The following is a 21,692-nucleotide window of genomic DNA, read 5'->3' as shown; positions in this document are numbered from 1 at the left end:
TCCTAAGTGTTTTGAAGTTGTTTAGAACTATTAGTACTTCCCTTTTCCTTTTCAATACTCTTCAAAGATTGAATCAATGGACTTCAGAGTGCTCTTGGATGGTACCACCTCCTCACTCTTCCCCACTCTTCCTGGATGGTTACATGAGCTGTCATTGAATAAAATTAATAGGATTTTTTCCCCAATAATGAATATATGCTTTTGCATTCTTAAGTCCTTTCAAAGCCTCTGAAAATAAGTTTGAATTCGGGTTTTTTTGGGAAATAATGCAGCAATCAAAAGGATAGATTGATAGCACCGGAGAGCATGCAGAGGTGAGCTATGAGGAAGTTGGTTGAGATGGAGTATTTTGGTTATGTTGAGAGGCTGACTTTTTCATAGGTTTTTCAATGGAGAGTAATTGGTTAAAATGAGACATAATTGAGGTATATAAATTCATGAGGGGTTTAGATGAGTGCTGTAGGGAATTAGAGGATCTTGATTTAAGGTAAGAGAGTTGAAGGAGATCTGAGGGGGATTTTTATCACCCAGGGAGCAGTCAGTTCTTGGAATACACTGCCAGAGAATGTGGTGGAAACAAATTGTAAAAGTGTTTAGGAAGGGTTAGGCTAAGAACTTGGATTGCATAGGTAAGGAAGGCAACAGGCCAAGTGCTGGAAGGTAGGATTTTAGAGCATAGAATAGTAAGTACAAGATGGAAACTGGCTATTTGGCCCACAGTGTCTGTGTCAAACACTATAACAAATTAAACTAATCACTTCTGCATGATCCATATCTTAAAGCTTCCTAAACATCACTACAACATGTGCTCCCACCACTACTACTGCAGCCCATTCCTGGTACTCTGTGGGTGGGGGGGGGGGGGTGGGGAAGAGTGGTGTGAACGAAACCATAATTCCTTTAAACTTTTCTCTTTTCACCTTAAACACGTACTCTTTGGTATTTCACATGTTTAACCATGAGGCTCCATGGCCAATCAGCACAGCACAATTGTACTCAACACAATTTGAAGCCTCCCATCCTAGTACTCCCCCCCCCCCCCCCCCCCCCCCCCCACAGTCAGCATCAAACTGGGGGATCAATGCTAGTTCAATGAGGAGTACAGGAGGACATACTGGGAGCAGACTCAGACACACCTCAGAATAAGGGATCAGTCTGGTGAGGATACAAGGTAGGACTGCTTGCTTGCTGATCAGCATTGACAGTATGCAGTATTCAGAGCTAACCAAGCAAATCTAAGCTCTGGAGTTCTGCCACTCCAGTCTTGAACGGTGTGGGCAATTAAATAGCTCACTGCCAAATTGGTTCAATTATTTTCATATGCACCAAGGTACAGTGAAAAGTGTGTCTTGCATGCTGTCCATACAAATGACTTCATTCCATCACAACATTGAGGCAGTAGAAGGGAATGCAATAACTGATTGCAGAATCAGGTGCATTGTACTTTCTTTATTACTGTACTACCAGGCTTATCTATAATCTTCCTGAAGGGAGGGAGGAAGAAGAGAGAATGTCCAGGATGGGTGGGATCTTTGATTATGCTGACTGTTTTACTGAGGCACCAAGAAGTATAGACAGAGTCCGTGGATGGAAGGCTGGTGTCAGTAATGTGCTGAGTAGCAGCAGTTTGAACCAACAGAAACAAGAGAAAATCTGCAGATGCTGGAAATCCAAGCAACACACATAAGATGCTGGAAGAACTCAGTCCTGATAAAGGGTCTTGGCCCTAAACATCAACTATTCACTCTTTTCCATAGGTGCTGCTTGGCCTGCTGAGTTCTTCCAGCATCTTGTGTGTGATGCACAGCAGAAACTCACCAAGACTCCATAGAAAGCTTATTCCAATCCCATCACCTCTACCAGCAAGAAGAACAAAGATGGCAAAAACATGGGAACTCCATCACCTGGAAGTTGCCCTCCAAGTCACCTATCAGTCTGACTTGGAAATGCTATTCCTTCACTGCCACTGAGTCAAATTCCTGGAACTCTCTCCCTAATACCATTGTGGGTATACCCACACTTGAAGCAGTTCTTGAAGGCAGCTCAACACCACCTTTTCAAGAAAATTGAATGCTGACTCAGCCTGCCTCATCCTCAAGTGTAGACAAATTGAGTCAGTTACACGAGTCTATAATTTGAACTCCTTACTTGATTTCTTGGTGAACTTATTTCTCAGTGCAATTTAAAACATTTTATCAAAACCTTTCATAATTTAAAAACCTCCGTCTCAATGTCCTTTTTGTCTTATTGCTCTCTGAAATAGATTTAGACATTTTTTCTGTGTTGAAAGTATTATGTAAGTGCAAATTTGAATTCAGAATCTTTAATGTTAAAGGTGATTGATTTTTCAATACAAGCTTGATTGCACTTTATGCACACAGTATGACTTCTTGCTCTTTGTCAGTAGTATCAATGATCTTTTTACATATGGTACAACAAAGACTTTACTATTGAATCTTTGAGGGAAGGGGATTCACTTAGTGAATTGGGGTAATTCTACAAAATTGCTCACATAATCTACATGATAATGAGAAAGCAGTGTTTATTAGTCATTCCTACTGCCTTAAGAATGAAATAGTGTAACTTTCAACCTTTGCCATCTATATGATATATAATGATACTGATGTTAATGAATGCTGAAATGCCATGCACCATCTAATATTATTGAATAATTTCTGATGAAGATAAAGGAGTGAAACACTGCAGCAGATACTGTATATGGGAAGACAGGAGATTGTCATGACAAGTGCAATTAATCTCTAGCTTCTCATAACAAAAGAAATCAAATAGATTAAGGGAATACTAAGAAACCAAAATCAGGCCAAAGACCATTGACCCACTAGAAATAATTACAAATCATAATGCAATATTACTTTTCATACAAAGCAAATGTGCAGGATATTGTTTGACTTTGACATGCCAAATGTAGCAAGGATCAGTGCTTCTTTTCATTACCTTTGGAACTGCACTGTTGTTTGTTACAAGGAATGTTTGACCCTTTCAACAAAAATCTTTGCACGCAAATATTTTCTGTAATCCAGCCATCTGTACTATAGATGACCCACCTTTTGGTATGTCATATAATTTCCATAATATAAAACTTGCTTGTACAGCAAACAGTAGTGCCTTTCTATATTTGAAATATGTAGACAATAGTATCTGTTTAAAGTTTGGGAAAAGTGACCCTGAACTGTTCATTTGGGAAAGGATTGTATAAATTAGTATTTCGTTACTGCTGTCATATAACACACTTCACGACATATGTCAGTGTTATTAAATCTGATCCCGATTCCTTTCAGTTTTGCACTTCCTTTAAAGCCAACCCACACACCCATTGCTGTTGGTGTGCCCCTCTCCCCCCACCCTCATCACTGCTACCACTATCAGCTAATTGTTGCCTTCAGCTTAATCACACATCTGTCTTTCTTATTTGATAGTTTGACTTTCAAAGGTTCATTTATCGAAGTATACAACTCTGAAGCTTTTCAATTCTCCTGGTAGTCATGAAACCAAGAAAGAAAAGAAAGGCAGCATAAGCATCGGCCTCCAAATCCTGCCTCCCTGCAAACAAAAATGGAATGGGCACATTGACTGATCCTTATTACAGCCCTACTGATTACCCCATTCCCAACCTTCTCCCTGCCTTAATGCTGCTAAAGGCTCCTCCCTTTCAGAGCTACCTGACCAGTTCTACTTCTCATTCCGGTTACCTTCTGCTGGAATTCCTATCACAGCACTGTCATTGCTTCCCACCTGGTACTGCTGCTGCTCGAAGTGATGAACCTCTTCATATGTTGTCAACAGGAATTCCTAATCCAAGGAAGTCCCCCACAGCAGGGTGCAATCACCTGGAACTAATTGCAATCCTGAGAATTTAGTAGATAACCCTTGCAGCTCATCCTGCCACCAACATGTACTTAACTTCACAGACTTGCAGTTGCACAGTTCTTCTGGAGAGCTATCTACAGGAGGAAAATGTTATTTATAAAGTTTATTCAGCTTCTTTCTTCTCAAAGAAAGTAACCAATGAATGTGAGATAGCAGTCTGATGATATTGTCAAGTGTGTTGTTAAATTTTTAGTGCAACATTTGAAATGTCTAACAATTTCACTAAGTTAATTCTGTCTAGTTTATACTGTCACTAACTATTTCAAAGGCCTATAAGGTATATGTGACTTAAGTCAGATGCGAAAACTGCTGAAATATTTGCTGCTTTTCCCCAGGTACTAAATGAAGCAGTGGGTGCGCTGATGTATCACACGATCACTTTAACGAGAGAAGATCTGGAAAAATTCAAAGCACTTCGAATAATTGTCAGAATTGGCAGTGGTTTTGATAACATTGACATAAAATCAGCTGGAGATTTAGGTATGAATAACTTGTAATGATCAGCCTTGTTCTTGGAATGGATATAATTTTGGGTAAATATGGATACCATTAAGTTCTGTCTGTGATTTTATTTTCTCCCAAGAAAGCTATCGGACCATCAGCCCAGTACTTTTTGAGACCCTTTATAGTTGTTGGGATTATATTTGCATTCAGTTTCACTTATTCAATTGTAGTTTGTGTGACATTCTTGACAGGGCTGTGTCATTTTCTGTTTTGAAGATTTCTGACAAATATCAATTTAAGTCCCTACCACATTCTGGGAGTCGACCTGAATCTGCCTGGTAAATTCACCATACAGAATGAGTGTGCTCCTTCTCCCCTGATACAGTTGAAAAAAATACTGCTGTCGCTATTGTAGAAATCCACTATATTCTTTGACAGCCCTAATAGCGGCTTTAGTTTCCTTCATATGAAATCAACTCTGTCATTTCTCTTGCAGACTGTAATTTTTTTGTCTGTAAAATGTACTATGTGAGGATTCATGGTGATATACTTGGGATATTATACGGTTTTACTAAAGGAGGCAAAGATTACAATTTTCTCTGTGTGTTTATGGCAGTAATTCTTCACAGCATATTCATTCTGCATTCAGTTTGTAAGACAATTGACCTGTCGGTGAAATTCTGTGTTGATTTTAGGTATAGCTGTATGTAACGTCCCAGCAGCCTCAGTAGAGGAGACGGCAGACTCCACAATGTGTCATATTTTGAACCTGTACAGACGGACTACCTGGCTTCACCAAGCTCTGCGGGAAGGCACAAGGGTTCAGAGTGTTGAACAAATACGAGACATAGCTTCAGGAGCTGCCAGGATTCGAGGAGAAACCCTTGGAATTATTGGGCTTGGTGAGGCTTCTGTTAAAGTGAAGCAGAAAGTAACTGCATATTGGTGGAGCAAAACTAATAATTATTTTGTTTTGCTTTAACTTAATGGGTGTTGCTTTAAATATACAATAAAAATAATTGTGGGAAATGTTTTACAGGGAAAAATTTATTTTGTACAGTCATTCCATATAAATGTTTATCTTCCAAACTCGATGTTAAGTGGTGTTGGTGGGCTCTGTTTGTTTGATGGTGGGACTTAAGAATTCTTTCAATGGCAGCAGCCTCTGTTTCTGTGCTGCCGTGTGACTCAATGGCTTCTTTCTCTTCACCCTTTAGGTCGTGTGGGTCAAGCATTAGCATTGAGAGCAAAAGCCTTTGGTTTTAACGTAATTTTCTATGACCCATACCTCTCAGATGGTATTGAACGTGCATTGGGTCTCCAGCGAGTAAATACTTTACAGGATCTCTTATTTCACAGTGACTGTGTGTCCCTCCATTGTAGCCTGAATGAACACAACCACCATCTTATCAATGATTTCACTATCAAACAGGTATGCTTGTGTTTATCACTAATTTTCAAGATTGTTTAATGTCATTTCCAGCATGGAAACATTAAGGAAAATAAAGCGATTGTTACTCCAGATACAATGCAGCACAAAAAACACAATAAAATAAAGAAAACAATAATATGAAAGTTCAATATAGATATACATTGAATGTATGTACAGTATGTTATCAGTTTTCTTACTATGGTCCCAGCAGACATGTAGTCAAACTGGTGAAATATCTATTCATACAACCATCCACAGTTCCTAAATGTTTCCTAAATGCTCAACATCTCATCTAACTAAATAAATACTTTCAAAACCTTGTATAATAGAATAAAAATTGACAGGAGGAATTTTCTGTTTAATTTCAAGCATGTATTCATTAATTCTAAGTGCAATAAATTTTAATGGTTCTTAAAGATGCCCTTAACCTGTTTAACTGTGTAATGGCAGCTGCTTCTGTTGTCAGTTGTCAGATTTTGTTATCTGCTTTCTTCATTTCGATGAAATAAACATCTTGTACAATGTATGAAAGAGTTCCCTTTTGATCATGCTGAAAGATTTATAATTTTTATTTTGTTATTTATGGCTGTCTAAGTTCCTCCTTTCCCAGTCTTGTAAATATGAACAACAAGTTTTATTGGCATTCTCCAATAAAGGAAACTGTATAACTAGCTCAAAGGATATAGTTCACATTTTTATTCACACAATGTCAGCAAATTATTGACCGAACTTTGCTCTTAAAAATAATAACAAACATAGAAAATGTAAGGGGAGAAACAGATATGATATCATTAGATTTCTACATTCCCCAGTGATACAGAACTGTTATTTCCTTTTGCAATGTTTGATAATAGCAGTTTGCTGTAACACTAAAGAGATCTGAACACAGCTTCATTTGTGAACAATAAGACATTTTTATCCTGGCTCTTTTTGCTCAGTGTCAATGTGTAAATTATATTAACTAAAATGATAGATAATGAAACATTATATTCTAGCTTTATTTTAGAGATGTTTCTACTTGTAATATTTGAAAGATATCCATTGTAAATGCAGGCTTTCTCTTTTTTTCCCCACCCTCCCCCCGGAAGATGAGGCAGGGAGCGTTTCTGGTGAATGCTGCCCGGGGCGGGCTTGTCGATGAGAAAGCGCTGGCTCAGGCTTTAAAAGAAGGAAGAATACGAGGAGCCGCACTGGATGTACATGAATCAGAGCCATTTAGGTACAGTCAAATAGGAAAGATTTTGTTTCTCTCTTCTATTGGGTGAACGTAAAGGATGAGGTTGTAAAGAAAGCCATAAAAATTACTAATACAAACAATCCCTGTGTTATAGGGAGGGAAGGGGGTTATGCTCCTAGGAAACTACCTATCTTGTAGCTTTCAAAGCTGCATCATCTACATGTCTTTAAAGAAACATAAATTGAAAGAAAACTTTTTTCCCACACAAATTCCATGAGAATAAATTTTATTCCATACCTCAAATTTTTGAATATTGATTTGTAAATTCTGTAAGGGCAAATTTTCATTACCTGAATGTTAGCAATGTGGGGGGGGTCACCTTTACTGAAGACGAAGACAACAGTTACAATAATTCTTCAATCTCTGGAATGGATTTCAACCTTTTTATTCCATGGACCAATACCATTAAGCAAGGGGTCTATGGACCCTAAGCCCTGCTCTAGAACACAGAATGGTACAGCATAGGAATAGACCTTCGGCCCATAACACGATGCCAAATTAAATTAAAGCCCTTGTGCCTGTCCATTATTCATATTTCTCTGTTCCCTGCATGTGACTAACAGCCTCTTAAATGGCGCTATCGTATCTGCTTCCACCACAACCCCAGTAGCCTGTTCCAAGCACTCCCCAGTCTATTTATAAAGAAACTTGCCCCACACATCTTTAAAAATTTTCCCTTCTCACCTAAACTGCATGTCCTCTAGTGTTTGATATTTCTACCTTTACTTTTTTATCTTCTATATTTATATCAGAAAGTCCATTCATCTATTTCCGTGATATCTTTGTTAACTAAAATCAGAAAATGATGCAAATACTCAAGTCGGGCTCAGATTACCATTCTGCATTGCAATGCTTCATGAAGTTCAGCTGGAAGCCTGTTGCACAAGTGTAAAGCTTGTGACCTAAACATAAAGACATTCTATATAGATAGCAAAGAAGTGATAGCAGTTCAGGGAATTGTGTCATTGATGTAATATTTGCTATTCTGCTGCTTTGAATCACCTGGAATTAGAAACCAAGAATGTTGAAGTTGACACAAAATACCAAATTTGTTTGGGATAATCCTGGGGAATGAATTTTCATCAGTTAAGGAACTGCAGCACAAGTTGGCCAGAACTTTGCTGGTTCGGTGAGTTGAAGATGTTTCACAGTGGAATAAGAAAATTAGCTAAGTGAATGGACCCAACTGAAGGAGAGGCTAAAACAGATGACATTCAGTTATTATGGGCAGGTCACAAAGTAGTTGATGACCAAAATCAGTGAAGCACAGAGCTGAATTTCCTTGGTGTCACATGCAAGGAAAGGCAATTACTCCTATACAGGACAGAAATCATACTGTTTCCAGTCCATGTGCACAATTTATAAATTAATATTCCTCCAGATATAGCTGGTTGGTGCAATCATTGTACAGGTCGACCTTCTATAATCCGGCACCATTGGGACCTGAGGAGTGCCGGATTAGTGAAAATGCTGAATTACAGAAGGATCACATTAAGCAATACCTAACTGCCTCATCATACCTTTAAAATATCATGTAAATTAGTACAAGTTAGATAATAATGAAACAGAAATATTAAATGAGTAGCAAGTGAAATTTTAATAAAGTAATATACTGTACAGGCACTGATAAAATAAAGGGTACAGGTAAATGTACAGGAATTAACTTATACAGTACAGTTGAGCACTTCTGCTTTTAAAGTGAGACGCTTAATGTACCTTCAGGCAAAGTTTCATGTCTGCAAGTGTGGGGTTGTCAAGATCATCAACATCTTCATCTTGAAAAATGAGATAAACATCAGGAACTGGTGCTGAAACTGGCACAACAGTTTCTTCAAACACTGTTGATATTGGTGGCAGCACATCTGGGTGAGCAGAAGCAGAAGTCGGAGAAAGGAGGTCTTCTATACGCCACATTTCAGTGACCGCCAAGCAGCTGGCGATTCAGCGCTGGGCTTTTCCCTCTTCACTTGCGGTTACTGAGGGAATCCTCATTAGTTTCTTTTTCTCCACTTAGTAATATGCTTAAATTCAGCGGGTCGCCACATCTGATCTGAGGTCGTAGGCAGAAGAGAAATGAGCGCCGGCCAGGTGATGCCGGAGGGCAGTGCGTGACTGCCGGCAGGCGGGCAAGAGGGCGGACCGACCCAGCGCGTGCCAGCTCCCCCGCTGCTGGCAGGTGAGACGGGTAGGTGCTAGGTGGCCATGCCTCACGCAAGTGATATTAATAAATGCAGGAAAACAAGCAGGAATTGCCTGTCTGTGCTTACAAGAGTGCACCAACACGTGAATAGATCTAGCACAACCAAAACAATGCGCAGCAGATTGGTACGGTGGCCCGGGAAATTTGAAATTTGCCGGATTATCGAAGGATCTGGATTACAGTTAGTCAGATTAGTGAAGGTCGACTGTAGTAAGGTATTAAGAAAGAGAATCCGCCCTGTGCTCTGCCTTTCACCTTATAAGGGGAGTGCACAGTTAGTAACTGCACAACCCCACACACAATCCGAGAAGAGGTGACTAACAAATGCTGAAGATCTTCTCGTTCCTGACTTTAGACCTGGCTTCAGGGCAGGCAAGCAATTCCCACTTTTACGAGCTTCTTAAGCCTCTACCAGCAATAAAACCCTTTCTTTATGCAATCCCATAAAAGCACACATGACCAGTGAAGGTCATCTTTAAAAGTAACAAAATAGTTAAGTTAAAGGGTAGGAACCGGATGAATTGTAAAATCAGCACCAGAGGGAGATGGAGAACAGGCAAGGAGCGGCTTGATAGCACAGTGAGTACTGTTACACAAGGAAATCTGCAGATGCTGGAAATTCAAACAACACACACAAAATGCTGGTGGAACGCAGCAGGCCAGGCAGCATCTATAGGAAGAAATACAGTCAGCATTTTGGGCTGAGACCCTTCGTCAGGACTAACTGAAAGAAGAGATCGTAAGAGATTTGAAAGGGGGAGGGGGAGATCTGAAATGATAGAAGAAGACAGGAGGGGGAGGGATGAAGCTAAGAGCTGGAAAGTTGATTGGCAAAAGGGATACAGAGCTGGAGAAGGGAGAGGATCATGGGACGGGAGACCTAAGGAGAAAGAAAGTGGGAGGGGAGCACTAGAGGAAGATGGAGAGCAGGCAGGGAGTGCATCCCCTTCTTACCCCGTCCCTTATTTATTTATTCCCCCCTTTTTTTCTCTCTCTGCCTCTCTCACAATCACTCTTTGCCTGTTCTCCATCTCCCTCTGGTGCTCCCCTTCCCCTTTCTTTCTCCCTAGGCCTCCCATGATCCTTTCCCTTCTCCAGCTCTGTATCCCTTTTGCCAACCACCTTTCCAGCTCCTAGCTTCATCGCTTCACCCCCTTCACCCTTCCCCCTCCTGTCTTCTCCTTTCATTTCAGATTCCCCCCCCCTTCAAATCTCTTACTATCTCTTCTTTCAGTTAGTCCTGACGAAGGGTCTCGGCCCGAAACGTTGCCTGTATTTCTTTCTATAGTTGCTGCCTGGCCTGCTGCATTCCACTAGCTTTTTGTGTGTGTGGTAGTGAATACTGTTGCTGCCTCACAGCTCCAGGAACCCAGATTGGTTTCTTTCCCAACAATGATTCTCAGTCACTGTTCATTCATATTAAAATTTCATACTAGCCATCCGGTTAACCCTGGCTGAAATTTTAAATTTCTTCTGGGACTCATGTTGTGTAAGAACTGCATTGAGACTGATGCCACTTATTTCAATAAGAGCATAAGATATCAAAAATGGGTATGGAATACTTTCATCTCTGTCATGTCTTATTTTGACAAAGTGACCAATGCTTTTATATACCTGGCCAGGGTAAATCTCCGTCGCTGCCTTGTAAAACTCAGTTGTTTCAATGAGATCGCCTTTCACAGTTGTAAACTCGGACAATCTAGATAAAATGTATATTTTTTTTAAATTGCCCCTGGTTTTAAATTCTGTCATACCTCAGCTTCAAGACATTTGTACCTAAGCAATGTTTTCTTCTATGATAGTCCCATTTTGACTCAATGGTAGGATAACTACCTCAGGATTTTAAAAAAGAGCCTTGTACACAGACCTCATTGCAACGTGGTCAGACTGACGTCAGTACAATATTAAGGAACATGTCCCTCATCATCTGGGATGTGCCTTCTTCTCATTAGCAAGGATGTCCAGAAGATTAATAACCCACACTCAACATTTTAGGAACCCATTTTTCCCTTCTGTCACCAGATTTTTGAATGGTCGATGAACACTAACTCACTACTGTTTTATGTCTGTATGTCTATCTTAAATTGTAACTTAGAGTAATTTTTTTTAATGTCTTGCACTGTACTGCTGCTACAAAACAACAAATTTCACAACATGTCAGTGATAACAAACTCTATTCCAATTCAGTGCAGTGTTTTGTTTGGAGCATTGAACTCTGGCATGGTGGATGTAAAAAATAAATTCCCACAGTACTGTCTGAGAAGCAGGTACATTCCAGATTTAGTGCATGGTCCAGGTAAATGCAGCCAAATCATTTGCTTATTGTAAACACAAGAGATTCTGCAGATGCTAGAAATTCTGAGTAAAACAAACACACACACACACTCTCTCGCTCTCTCGCTCTCTCCCTCCCTCCCTCCCTCTCTCTCCCTCTCTCTCCCTCTCTCTCCCTCTCTCTCCCTCTCTCTCCCTCTCTCTCCCCCTCTCTCCCCCTCTCTCCCCCTCTCTCCCCCTCTCTCCCCCTCTCTCCCCCTCTCTCCCCCTCTCTCCCCCTCTCTCCCCCTCTCTCCCCCTCTCTCCCCCTCTCTCCCCTCTCTCCCCCTCTCTCCCCCTCTCTCCCCCCCTCTCCCCCCCTCTCCCCCCCTCTCCCCCCCTCTCTCTCTCTCTCTCTCTCTCTCTCTCCCTATCTATCTATATCTATATATGTATGTTTTGGCTTTGTACATTTATGCCATGGGTAAATGGCCTTGCTGCTGTGCAAGTTGAGAGGCTGGATCAAAATGACAAGCCAGCATAGTGGCATAGTAAACAGTACTGCTGTCTCACAGGTTCCCAGCTTTAATTCTGCATGTCACAGAATTGTAGAGTTGTTCAGCACAGGATGAAGCCATTTGGACCAACTCATCCACGCTAACCAATGGGCACCCTTCTGTATTAATCCCACTTTTTCGTGCTTGGTCCCAAACCTTCTATATCTATGCTATTCCAATGGTCACTGCGACACTTATTAAAGGCAGTCAGTGACCCAGCTTTTACCACGCTCTCTAGCAGTGCATTCCAGGTACTTATCATTCTGCATACAAAACATCTCTGGTTCCCTGTGACTGCTTTACCCACATCTAAAAACTGTGCTGATAGGTTAATTGACTACTGTAAGTTACCCTTTAATACAGTGTAATGTCAAAAGAATCAAAGGGGAATTGGTAGGTACTGTATGTGTAAGAGAGAATTTGAAGGTGTACAGAGGATAAAAAGGAATGGTACTGGGACTAATGGGATCAATGGGCAAAATGGCCTCCTGTCTGACATAATATAAAGATATAGGAGCCTTCTGAAATAAATACGGTTTTCTCTTCTATGCTGTGGGCTTTGTTTATACCTTTTGCATATTTTTATTGTCTACCATTTATCGCTTTCCTTCATATCGCTCTTCCTGTCTTTGTATTTCTGTCACTATGTCATTGCATGTAAAGTACTTGTACTCAGTTCTCATATTGTCCCTGTTATGTGCTCCTGTGATTCTCTCTTGAGTCTCGGCCATGGAAGGCAGTGAGGAAGAGGCTGATGTGAAGAAAGTGAATGGCAGTCTCTACTGATCAGAAACCAGTGGTGAGATGGAGCTGCGGTTAGAGTTTCACTGCAAGCCTTTGAAGGAGAGCCCTTAAGATATGCGTGTCTTCATCCTTAAGGGGACATGTGCTTCCCATTGAGCCTTTTAGACGTTAAGCTTGAGTTAAAACAACTGGAGTCAAAGACATGCTTTTGCTTAGGGAATGGAAAAAATAAAATCGTAATTTCTCGTGGAAAGCTATGAAGTTCAATTTGTGAGTTATTGCATTTTTAATTTAGGAGGAACTCAGTAATGTATTGATTACTTCTTCAGTAGTGGTTTATATTTAATCCAGTCTGTTAGAATGAAAATGTCCATCTTCTTCTTGATAGGGTTCCATGTGAATCAAGTTTAGAAGAGACTTAGCCATGTAGCAGATTTTTATTTGATAACACTTATAAGAATCCTTTAATAACTTTTTATGATAAAAGCAATGCACAAATGCAATATAACAAATGGTAATTAATTGATGTTAACCCCTTCATGAAGTCCGTGCTATGACCACTTTGTCTTTTAATATATTATGTATACTGTTAAATATTATACAGTACTGTGCAAAAGTCTTAGGCACTCTAGTTATATACAAGTGCCTAAGACTTTTGCACAGTACTGCAGTAATTTTATGTATTACACTTTACTGCTGCAAAACAAAACATTTCATGACATATGGTAAACCTGATACTGATACAGGTTTTTATTGTGGATTGAGTGGGAAGGGGGCAAGGAGAGGGGAATCATGGTTGAGGAAGGAGGGGAGGGGAGAATGGAGGAAATGGGAAGCACCAGAAAGATATTCTATAATGACCAATGAACTAATTGTTTCGAATTAAATTACTTTGCCTGCTGTCTCAGGACTGGGTGTGTCTGCACCCATGCCATCCTCTGCCCCTGCCCCCCCCCCCCCCCCCGCACCTCCTGTTCCACACTCTTCCTGTGGCATTCCACCCTCACCATTCCCAACATCCTTTGTTTCCTCCAGATCTACAAACTTGCTCTCCTCCCCACGTTGACAAATACAGTACTGTACAAAGGGTTTGAGGCACCCTAGCTATATATATATATATATATACCTAAGACTTTTGTGTAGTACTGTATATAATATTTATTTATATTAATGACTTATGAATGAGTGTGTTCGAAAAGATTTCAAACTGTGAAGATGATACAAATCTCGGAAATGTGATTCATAGGTTGGATAAGTGAAAAAGCTAATGCAAAGAGTTTGAAGTGATAAAGGGTTAATGGGAATGACCACAATTGTATCTATTAACTAAATATGGAAATATGTAATTGTTTTGTATTCAGATTCAATGATTAAAATTAGATCATGTGTTAATATATTGTTTCAGCAAAGGTAATTTAAAAGGTTTTCCATACGTAATATGCATATTGCATGCAGCCTGTAGGAATGTGGTCTAAATGGCAGTTCTAAAAAAAAATCCACAGGAGTAGGGGAAGTTTATGCACAAAAATCAAAATTGCAGGCATGTTCAACTGGTGGTTAGTAAAATATATGCGTTACAGGACTTCATAAATTAGTGCAGTCCTGAAATGGGGCCATTTTGTTGGACTTGTAGAAAGTACTAGATAAGCCACAATGCTCTCCGCACTGTGGAAAGTATATGAAGGTCCTAGAGAGGGCACAGAAAAGATGGTTTGAATTATTTGGAGAATGGACAATTTTTTTTTAGCAACAAAATTGAAGGAAATGAAATTGTTCTGGAAGTAAAACGTGTTCAGAGGAAATTTTGATTAAGGGTCAAAGGGGATTTGAAACATAAAATAAAAAAGTGTTTCCATGGTTCAAGAACAACTGGACACAAATTTAAAGTGATTGGCAAAGGGTGAGAAATGTGAGGGGGAGAATCTTTGTTTTGCAGAGATATCAATCTGGAATCACTGTTCATAAAACTTTTGGAAACAAATTCCCTCAGTACTTTCAAATGGGAATTGGATAGCAGCATGAAGAAATAATTTACAAGCCTGCTTAAAAAAAAGACTGCCCTCCAAAGTGAATGAAGAATGAGTCACTTTGAACCCAAAAAGAACAAGAAAATGGAACTATCAGCTACAACAGGGACCTCTAGTTACCAAACCTTATCAGTATTAGACTGGGTTTTGATGAGACCTAGGACTCAAACTAGCCTCAGACTTTAAAATTTGAATTGCCTGTACATTCTTCTATCTCTTTGCAACCTAAATCCATAGAAGATTAAATTGAGGATGGGGATGGGGAGGAGTTAATTTTGTGTCAACATTGTGTTGAGGGTTGGGAGCTTTGGTTGCTGGGAAGAATCTGCTGTGTTACGTTGCTAGTATCGACCATTTATTTAAAAAAGACCCCCGACTTCAATTGCGTAATACTTCATTCATTGTTACTTGTACACTTGATGTATTGTTAGAAGACTATTAGTAGTCTAAACCAAAACTGGTAATTATATACCCAAAGAAAGGGTTATTAGGAAATAACGTATAGTAATGTACATGTAAAGTAAATGTGTAAGTGTAATTATATTTGGACAGAATGATTAAAAATGTATGTTTATGTGCAGTTTTAGCCAAGGTCCTTTAAAAGATGCTCCAAATCTAATCTGCACACCACACGCTGCCTGGTACAGTGAACAGGCCTCAATTGAGATGAGAGAAGAAGCAGCCCGAGAAATCCGGCGAGCTATAACAGGTAGGTTGTTGCAAGCTGGATCGGAGTTTGACTTAATTCAAAAACTCTTGACTTTGTGTGATGGTATAAAGGGGAGATAGCGGGTCAGCAGGTTTCATTTTGCATATTTCTGATTTTGCGTATATTGTTTTTCATTGACTTCAATAGTAGCTGTTCCCTAATTAGCTTCTGAAAACTTGTACTTTGAGTATCCCTTAACTTTTCATTATAGTTAAGAGGTAAACTTTTAGAAACAAAGAAAACCTACAGCACAATACAGGCCCTTCGGCCCACAAAGCTGTGCCGAACATGTCCTTATCTTAGAAATTACCTGGGGTTACCCATAGCCCTCTTTTTCTAAGCTCCATGTACCTATCCAGGAGTCTCTTAAAAGACCCTATCATTATCATTTCCACCTTCACCCTCGTCGCCAGCAGCCCATTCCACGCTCTCACCACTCTGCATAAAAAAACTTGCCCCTGACATCTCCTCTGTACCTACTTCCAACTGTGCCCACTCATGCTAGCCATTTCAGCCCTGGGAAAAAGCCTCTGACTACTCACACAATCAATGCCTCTCATCATGTTGTACACCTCTGTCAGGTCATCTCTCATTCTCCATCACTCCAAGGAAAAAAGGTCGAGTTCACTCAACCTATTCTCATAAGGCAAGCTCCCCAAACCAGGCAACATCCTTGTAAATCTCCTCTGCACCCTTTCTATGGTTTCCACAATCTTTCTGTGGTGAGGTGGCCAGAACTTAGCACAGTACTCCCAAGCGGGGTCTGACCAGGGTCCAATATAGCTGCAACATTACTTCTCGGCTCTTAAATTCAATCCCACGATTGATGAAGGCCAATGTACCGTATGCTTTCTTAACCACAGAGTCAACCTGCGCAGCTGCTTTGAGTGTCCTATGGACTCAAACCCCAAGATCCCTCTGATCCTCCACACTGCCAAGGGTCTTACCATTAATATTATATTCCGCCATCAACTTTTGATAGTCTTTTCCCAATGAGAGACTCTAATCTGTATTTATTTAATAAATCTGTATCTGTAGTTATTTAATCTCAAGTTCTTTGCAGAGCATTACTGTCCTTTTGTGAAGAGTACTGATAGCCAGTGTAATAAAGCAAACATTTATTTTTACTTGATTCTTCAATTGTTTAGACACCTTTTGGCACTTCTTCCCCACCACTTTCCATAATTGGTGGTTGTAGATAATCTATTCTATTCCCTTTAATATTTTAATTTTCTTCCTATCTTCCTTCTAAAATGCATCACTTTATATTTCTATGCATTAAATCTCACATCACTTCTACCGGTCTTGTCTACTAAGCAAACTGTATTCCTAATGTTAAAACAGAAAATGCTGGAACATAGGATCTTTAGCATAACTGAATATAGTGTCTGAAGACTCCTTTATTCCTCTCCACCCTTTAAGTTATGGACCTGATTCTGAGGTGTCTTTGCTGCATACTCTGATGTTGTGCGATCTATATTCAAATTCAGGTGTTAGCATTCTTACGCATTTATGCTATTAGGTTTTTATCTCACAACTTTGACAGCTTTTATAATGGGAAATGTCAGTGTGTGAAGATTTCACTATGAAATTCTACTTGTATGTCAGTGATGAGTCTGAATCTGCATCGCCAAATTCTATATTATGTACTGTAGAGTAGCTTCGCAAGCTATCAATATGTTCCGATTAACCATCGACAGTAATATCAAATAAACTAATAGAAAAATAAGGACACTACTTTATAAAGAAAACTGGTTTATGACTGTGTGCCTCATTATAATTAAGTTCAACAACTTGCCCTGCAACAGCTGAAGACCCTGTTTGCTTTCCTTGTATTTTGACCTTATGATTTATAAACTATATGATTGTACATTATAGATCACTGATCCAAGTTGTAACTCTGCGTAATGTAGTACCTTCTGGTTACTGCTATTCCATTAGCCTGCAGTCCTGGCTGCCTTCTGATAACTTGCCATTTTTATTAATGACGCCTTTGTTCCTTTTTAAAATCCCAGTACTGTTCAAACAGAATTTAACAGTTCTGAAGAGGCTAATCTAGAAGAAAAGAAAATGTGGTTTTATAATATTGCTTCCGTTTTATTTCCAGAGCCCTTACAGCCAAATAAATATCATCTAGGGTACAAAGGGTAATATCTACTAATCTGGCCTGCACCAGCCTTGAGGGCAGAGACTTCCCAGAGATTTACTACCTCCTGAGAAGAGATTTTGATGCACCTCAATTTCAAATGACAGGCCCCTCATCACCCAGGACATGCCCTCTTCTCATCGTTACCATCAGGAAGGAGGTACAGGAGCCTGTAGGCACACATTCAATACTTCAAGAAGTGCTTCTTCCCCTCTGCCATTTGATGCCTAACTGGACATTGAACCCATGAACACTATCTCACTTTTATTATTTCTATTTTTTCACGACGTATGCCTGTACTGATCATTCCATAGTTGTCACCTTCCTCATAAGTCTCCCACTAGTTAAATCCCGCTAAGAACACCCTACAGTCACGCTGGTGATGCTGTACACCCCAGTGTCAGCCAGATTTCCACTCTAACTCTGCTATGAGAGTGCTTTCAGCAAAGCCACAGCTATACCACTCAATGTCTGAGATTTTCAGCACACTCTCTTTACACTTTTTCGTATGTCCTTCCGCACTACTCAATATACAGCACTGGTAATAATCCTAGTTTGTCACTCTTGAGTCTACGTAAGAGTGGTGAGAATAAAGTGAAGCAGTAAAGAAGTATTACAGTGAAAGAGTGGGCAAAAGCTTGCATGGTAATTAGTTAGAACATATGATGCCAAATTTGAAAACCTTGCTCCTTCCTGTGTATTCTTATGTCTGAGGTAAAATTCACCACATGCTGATACTTGTTGGATGAGCTGATTAATGAAAGAGATCTTCTGTATTTCCTTTAGGACGCATACCAGACAGCCTGAAAAATTGTATTAATAAGGATTACTTAACTGCAGCTACTCACTGGGCTGGAATGGACCCTGCAGTCGTTCACCCAGAACTAAATGGTGCTGCTTACAGGTAAAGATTATGTAGAGAGTAGATTATTTAAAAGATGATATTTACCTTCAAAAATTGGTGCAGGGGCCTTGGTACTTGGTTCACTTCCCCTCATGCCACAGTTTGAAATATGAAATCAATAAAATTCTTAGTCTGCTTGCTGGGTATGAGAAAAAGTAACAAGAGGTTCATAAAACCTCAAATAAGTGAGGGGAAGTCGGTGTGAGGATTGGTGGTAGACCAGAACACTGCAAAGTTTTAGAATCAGCAAAAGTTCGAGGGGTGATTGATAGGTTTGTGGCCTAAGGTAGAAGGAGATGAGTTATACAGCTCTCGTACATGCTTCTACCTTAGGCCACAAACTTATCAATCACCCCTCGTAATTTGCAGAGAAATTACAAGCGAGTTAATAACAGGAATGAAAGAAATGTTAGATATGAAAAATATTCTCCTTCTGTCTTCACTGTGGAGAATACTAAATATCTATAAGATAACAGAGGTTAGTTTCAAATAATTGGAAGGAATTTATAAAAATCTTAGCCACAAAGGATTGATATTAGTGAAGATTAGTCAAATCATTAGCGCCTGATAGTCCACACCCAATAGTTTTAAGGGAGGTGTTACAGATATCGGTGCACCCATTGGTTAAACTTGATCAAAAGGGAGGCAGCCAGATGGCCACGACCAATTAGTTTAACATCTATTGTTAGCAAGTTGTGAGAGTCAATAATCAAAGAGGAAATAACTAGTCATTACAAAAAGCGGAATGTATGTCAAAGATGGTCAGCATGGATCTATGAAATATATATCATGGTTGACAAATTTGTTTAGACTCTGAGAATGTAACAAGAAATTATGGGAATAAAACTGCCTCCTTGTTTCAAATACACTCAGAATGCTGGAAGAACTCAGCGGGTCAGAAACCATCAATGGAAATGAGTAAACAGTCAAAACTTCAGGACTGCCTCCAGCATTTTGTGTGTGTTACTCTGGGTTCCCAGCATCTGAAGAATCTCTTGTGTTTCGAATAATGATTCAAGTAAATTTTTAAGGTCTGGCTGGAATAAGTAGACGAAAGGAACTTTGTAAGGTTTAATCCTGAAAATCTTTAACAGTACAGCTTGTGTTGGTTCTGTATGTCAATGTCAAAGTAAGTCCTAATGCTGGTATGAGCGTAAATTTAACTTTATAATCTAGGGAAATTGTTTGCGAAGTGAGTAGGTGAGAAGGAAGTGAAGAAGAAGTTTGCCCTTTTCATGGCTCAGTCATCCTATACTGTTTCTCAACCAAAATAATACTTTGGACATGTACCCACTGATGCAGTTTAGGACAGAGAATGCATTGAACTGTGGAGGCAAAGGATATTAGGAAAGGTGTACCATTGGCAGTTTGGAAATGATTGCACAGTGGAGGAAATGGTAGAGCTAAACCATCAACAGTGAAAATGCAAGGCAAGAGGATAAGTATGGCCAGCAGGATATGTGGAAATAAGGGATACAGAACGTTTGGTGTTACTGGTAAAATAACTGAGGGAATACTAGGAAGTCTGCAGATGCTGGAAATTCAAGCAGCACACACAAAATGCTGGTGGAACGCAGCAGACCAGGCAGCAGTCCTGACAAATGGTCTCGGCCCGAAACGTCGATAGTGCTTCTTCCTATAGATGCTGCCTGGCCTGCTATATTCCACCAGCATTTTGTGTGTGTTGAGGGAATACTGTAAAGATTGCAATGTTGGAGACAAATGAGGAAGGCTTGCTAGTTTTTGCTTTTCCTACACATCAGTTTGCCAGAACCTGATTATCGGAAAGTGTTTGATCTGTGTACTGCTATAAAGTTCATCTCCATCTTTAACCAAAAATTAGAAAAGGGTGCATTTCGGAGTGTAATTACAAGGGGCGTTAACTATCACACATTAGACATGCTTTTTGTATCTTTTCCCATCAGGTATCCACCGGGAGTTGTCGGAGTGGCTCCCACTGGACTGCCACCACCGGTAGAAGGAATAGCACCCAGTGCTGTGCAATTATCGCACAGCCTCTCCACAGTCACCCACCCACCACATGCCCCTTCCCCAGGGCAAACAGTCAAACCAGAGGCTGACAGAGATCACACGGGTGACCAATTGTAGCCAGGTGGACCGCATTCCTGACCCAAGATCTTCACCATAAGAGAAGTTCATAAAATACCTGCTATGGTGAACAATGGACTATGGAAATAACCAAGCTTAAAAACTGGTCCAACTTCAAATAAAGATGTGGGAGAGAAGAAGAAATTTGGTTAATTTGTTCCTCCGTTAAATTGTAGCTTGTCCCTGTCCATTGGACTGATTAACTGTTTCTATGTCATATGGATTCCCTGTGAGCAAGAAAAGTTCTAGTAGTTAATTCTATCATGAATGTACTATGTCTGTGTACAGTTTTAGAACTTAAGGGTTTGTTCGCTTAGCTGTGAAACAGAAACCAAGAGAGATATTCAGTAAAACTGATTTTTTGAAAAAAAACAATCTTTCTTTTATACATTAAATTCACGCCCAAAAAGAGGCAGTTTTCAGACGTCTCAGGAAATTAAGGTAAATTCCCACTTATTTTGTGTTATACGCCATGCAGTGCATTGTTTTGTAACTGCTTATCTTTTTTTAGTATCAACTAATAAAATCGACACTCTTAAATTCATTTTCTTTTTGGCATGAATTCCCATCACTTTCCTGGGGGCTGAGGAAAATGTTGCAAAGAGATTTTTTTAAAGAAATTTCATACAAAGCAGCACCATGCTTACTGTCACCAGTTTAAATGTATATCATTGGTGGTATGCGTACAGGCACTAGACTACTGGAAAGTAGCAGCATTTCTTTGCCTACATCGATTCTTGTTAATGTGGTAGGCTAGCAATATTTTGGTTGAAATAATCATGTTTTGTGACTGTAACCATTTGTATGAATTATTTTAAAGAAATAAAGCAAAAAGACAAAACGTCTGTTACTTATCATTTGACTTCTCCAATTTTAATATCTAGAATGAGTTTTGTGTCTTGGTTTACATTAAGGTAGAATTTTGTCTGAATAATTATGGCATATAAATAATAACTTGAAATTGTATAGTGCTTTTAGACTGAACAATTTCACATTGTGATTGAAGGAAGGGGAAGGAGAAAATGGCTGACAAACAAAAAAG

General features: G+C 39.7%; 1 protein-coding gene across 8 annotated transcripts in view; it reads left to right on the top strand.

Annotated features, from left to right (window-relative positions):
• ctbp1 (C-terminal binding protein 1) overlaps positions 1-21,491 on the top strand; it is a 212,409-nt gene extending 190,918 nt beyond the window's left edge. For all 8 annotated transcript variants that reach the window (XM_073042237.1, XM_073042236.1, XM_073042242.1 and 5 more), the window contains 7 exons: positions 4,224-4,368; positions 5,028-5,234; positions 5,550-5,764; positions 6,853-6,983; positions 15,364-15,491; positions 18,424-18,541; positions 20,467-21,491. In XM_073042237.1, the coding sequence (XP_072898338.1) occupies positions 4,224-4,368; positions 5,028-5,234; positions 5,550-5,764; positions 6,853-6,983; positions 15,364-15,491; positions 18,424-18,541; positions 20,467-20,650 (1,128 nt within the window). In that variant the 3' untranslated portion in view covers positions 20,651-21,491. The remainder of the gene's footprint in view (positions 1-4,223; positions 4,369-5,027; positions 5,235-5,549; positions 5,765-6,852; positions 6,984-15,363; positions 15,492-18,423; positions 18,542-20,466) is intronic.
• Positions 21,492-21,692: the final 201 nt, after the last annotated feature.

The sequence above is a fragment of the Hemitrygon akajei genome, chromosome 4 (assembly GCF_048418815.1).
Source record: "Hemitrygon akajei chromosome 4, sHemAka1.3, whole genome shotgun sequence".
Classification (NCBI taxonomy): Eukaryota; Metazoa; Chordata; class Chondrichthyes; order Myliobatiformes; family Dasyatidae; genus Hemitrygon; species Hemitrygon akajei.
Note: the sequence above shows the minus strand (reverse complement) of the source record. Positions and strands in the feature narration are given on the sequence as shown.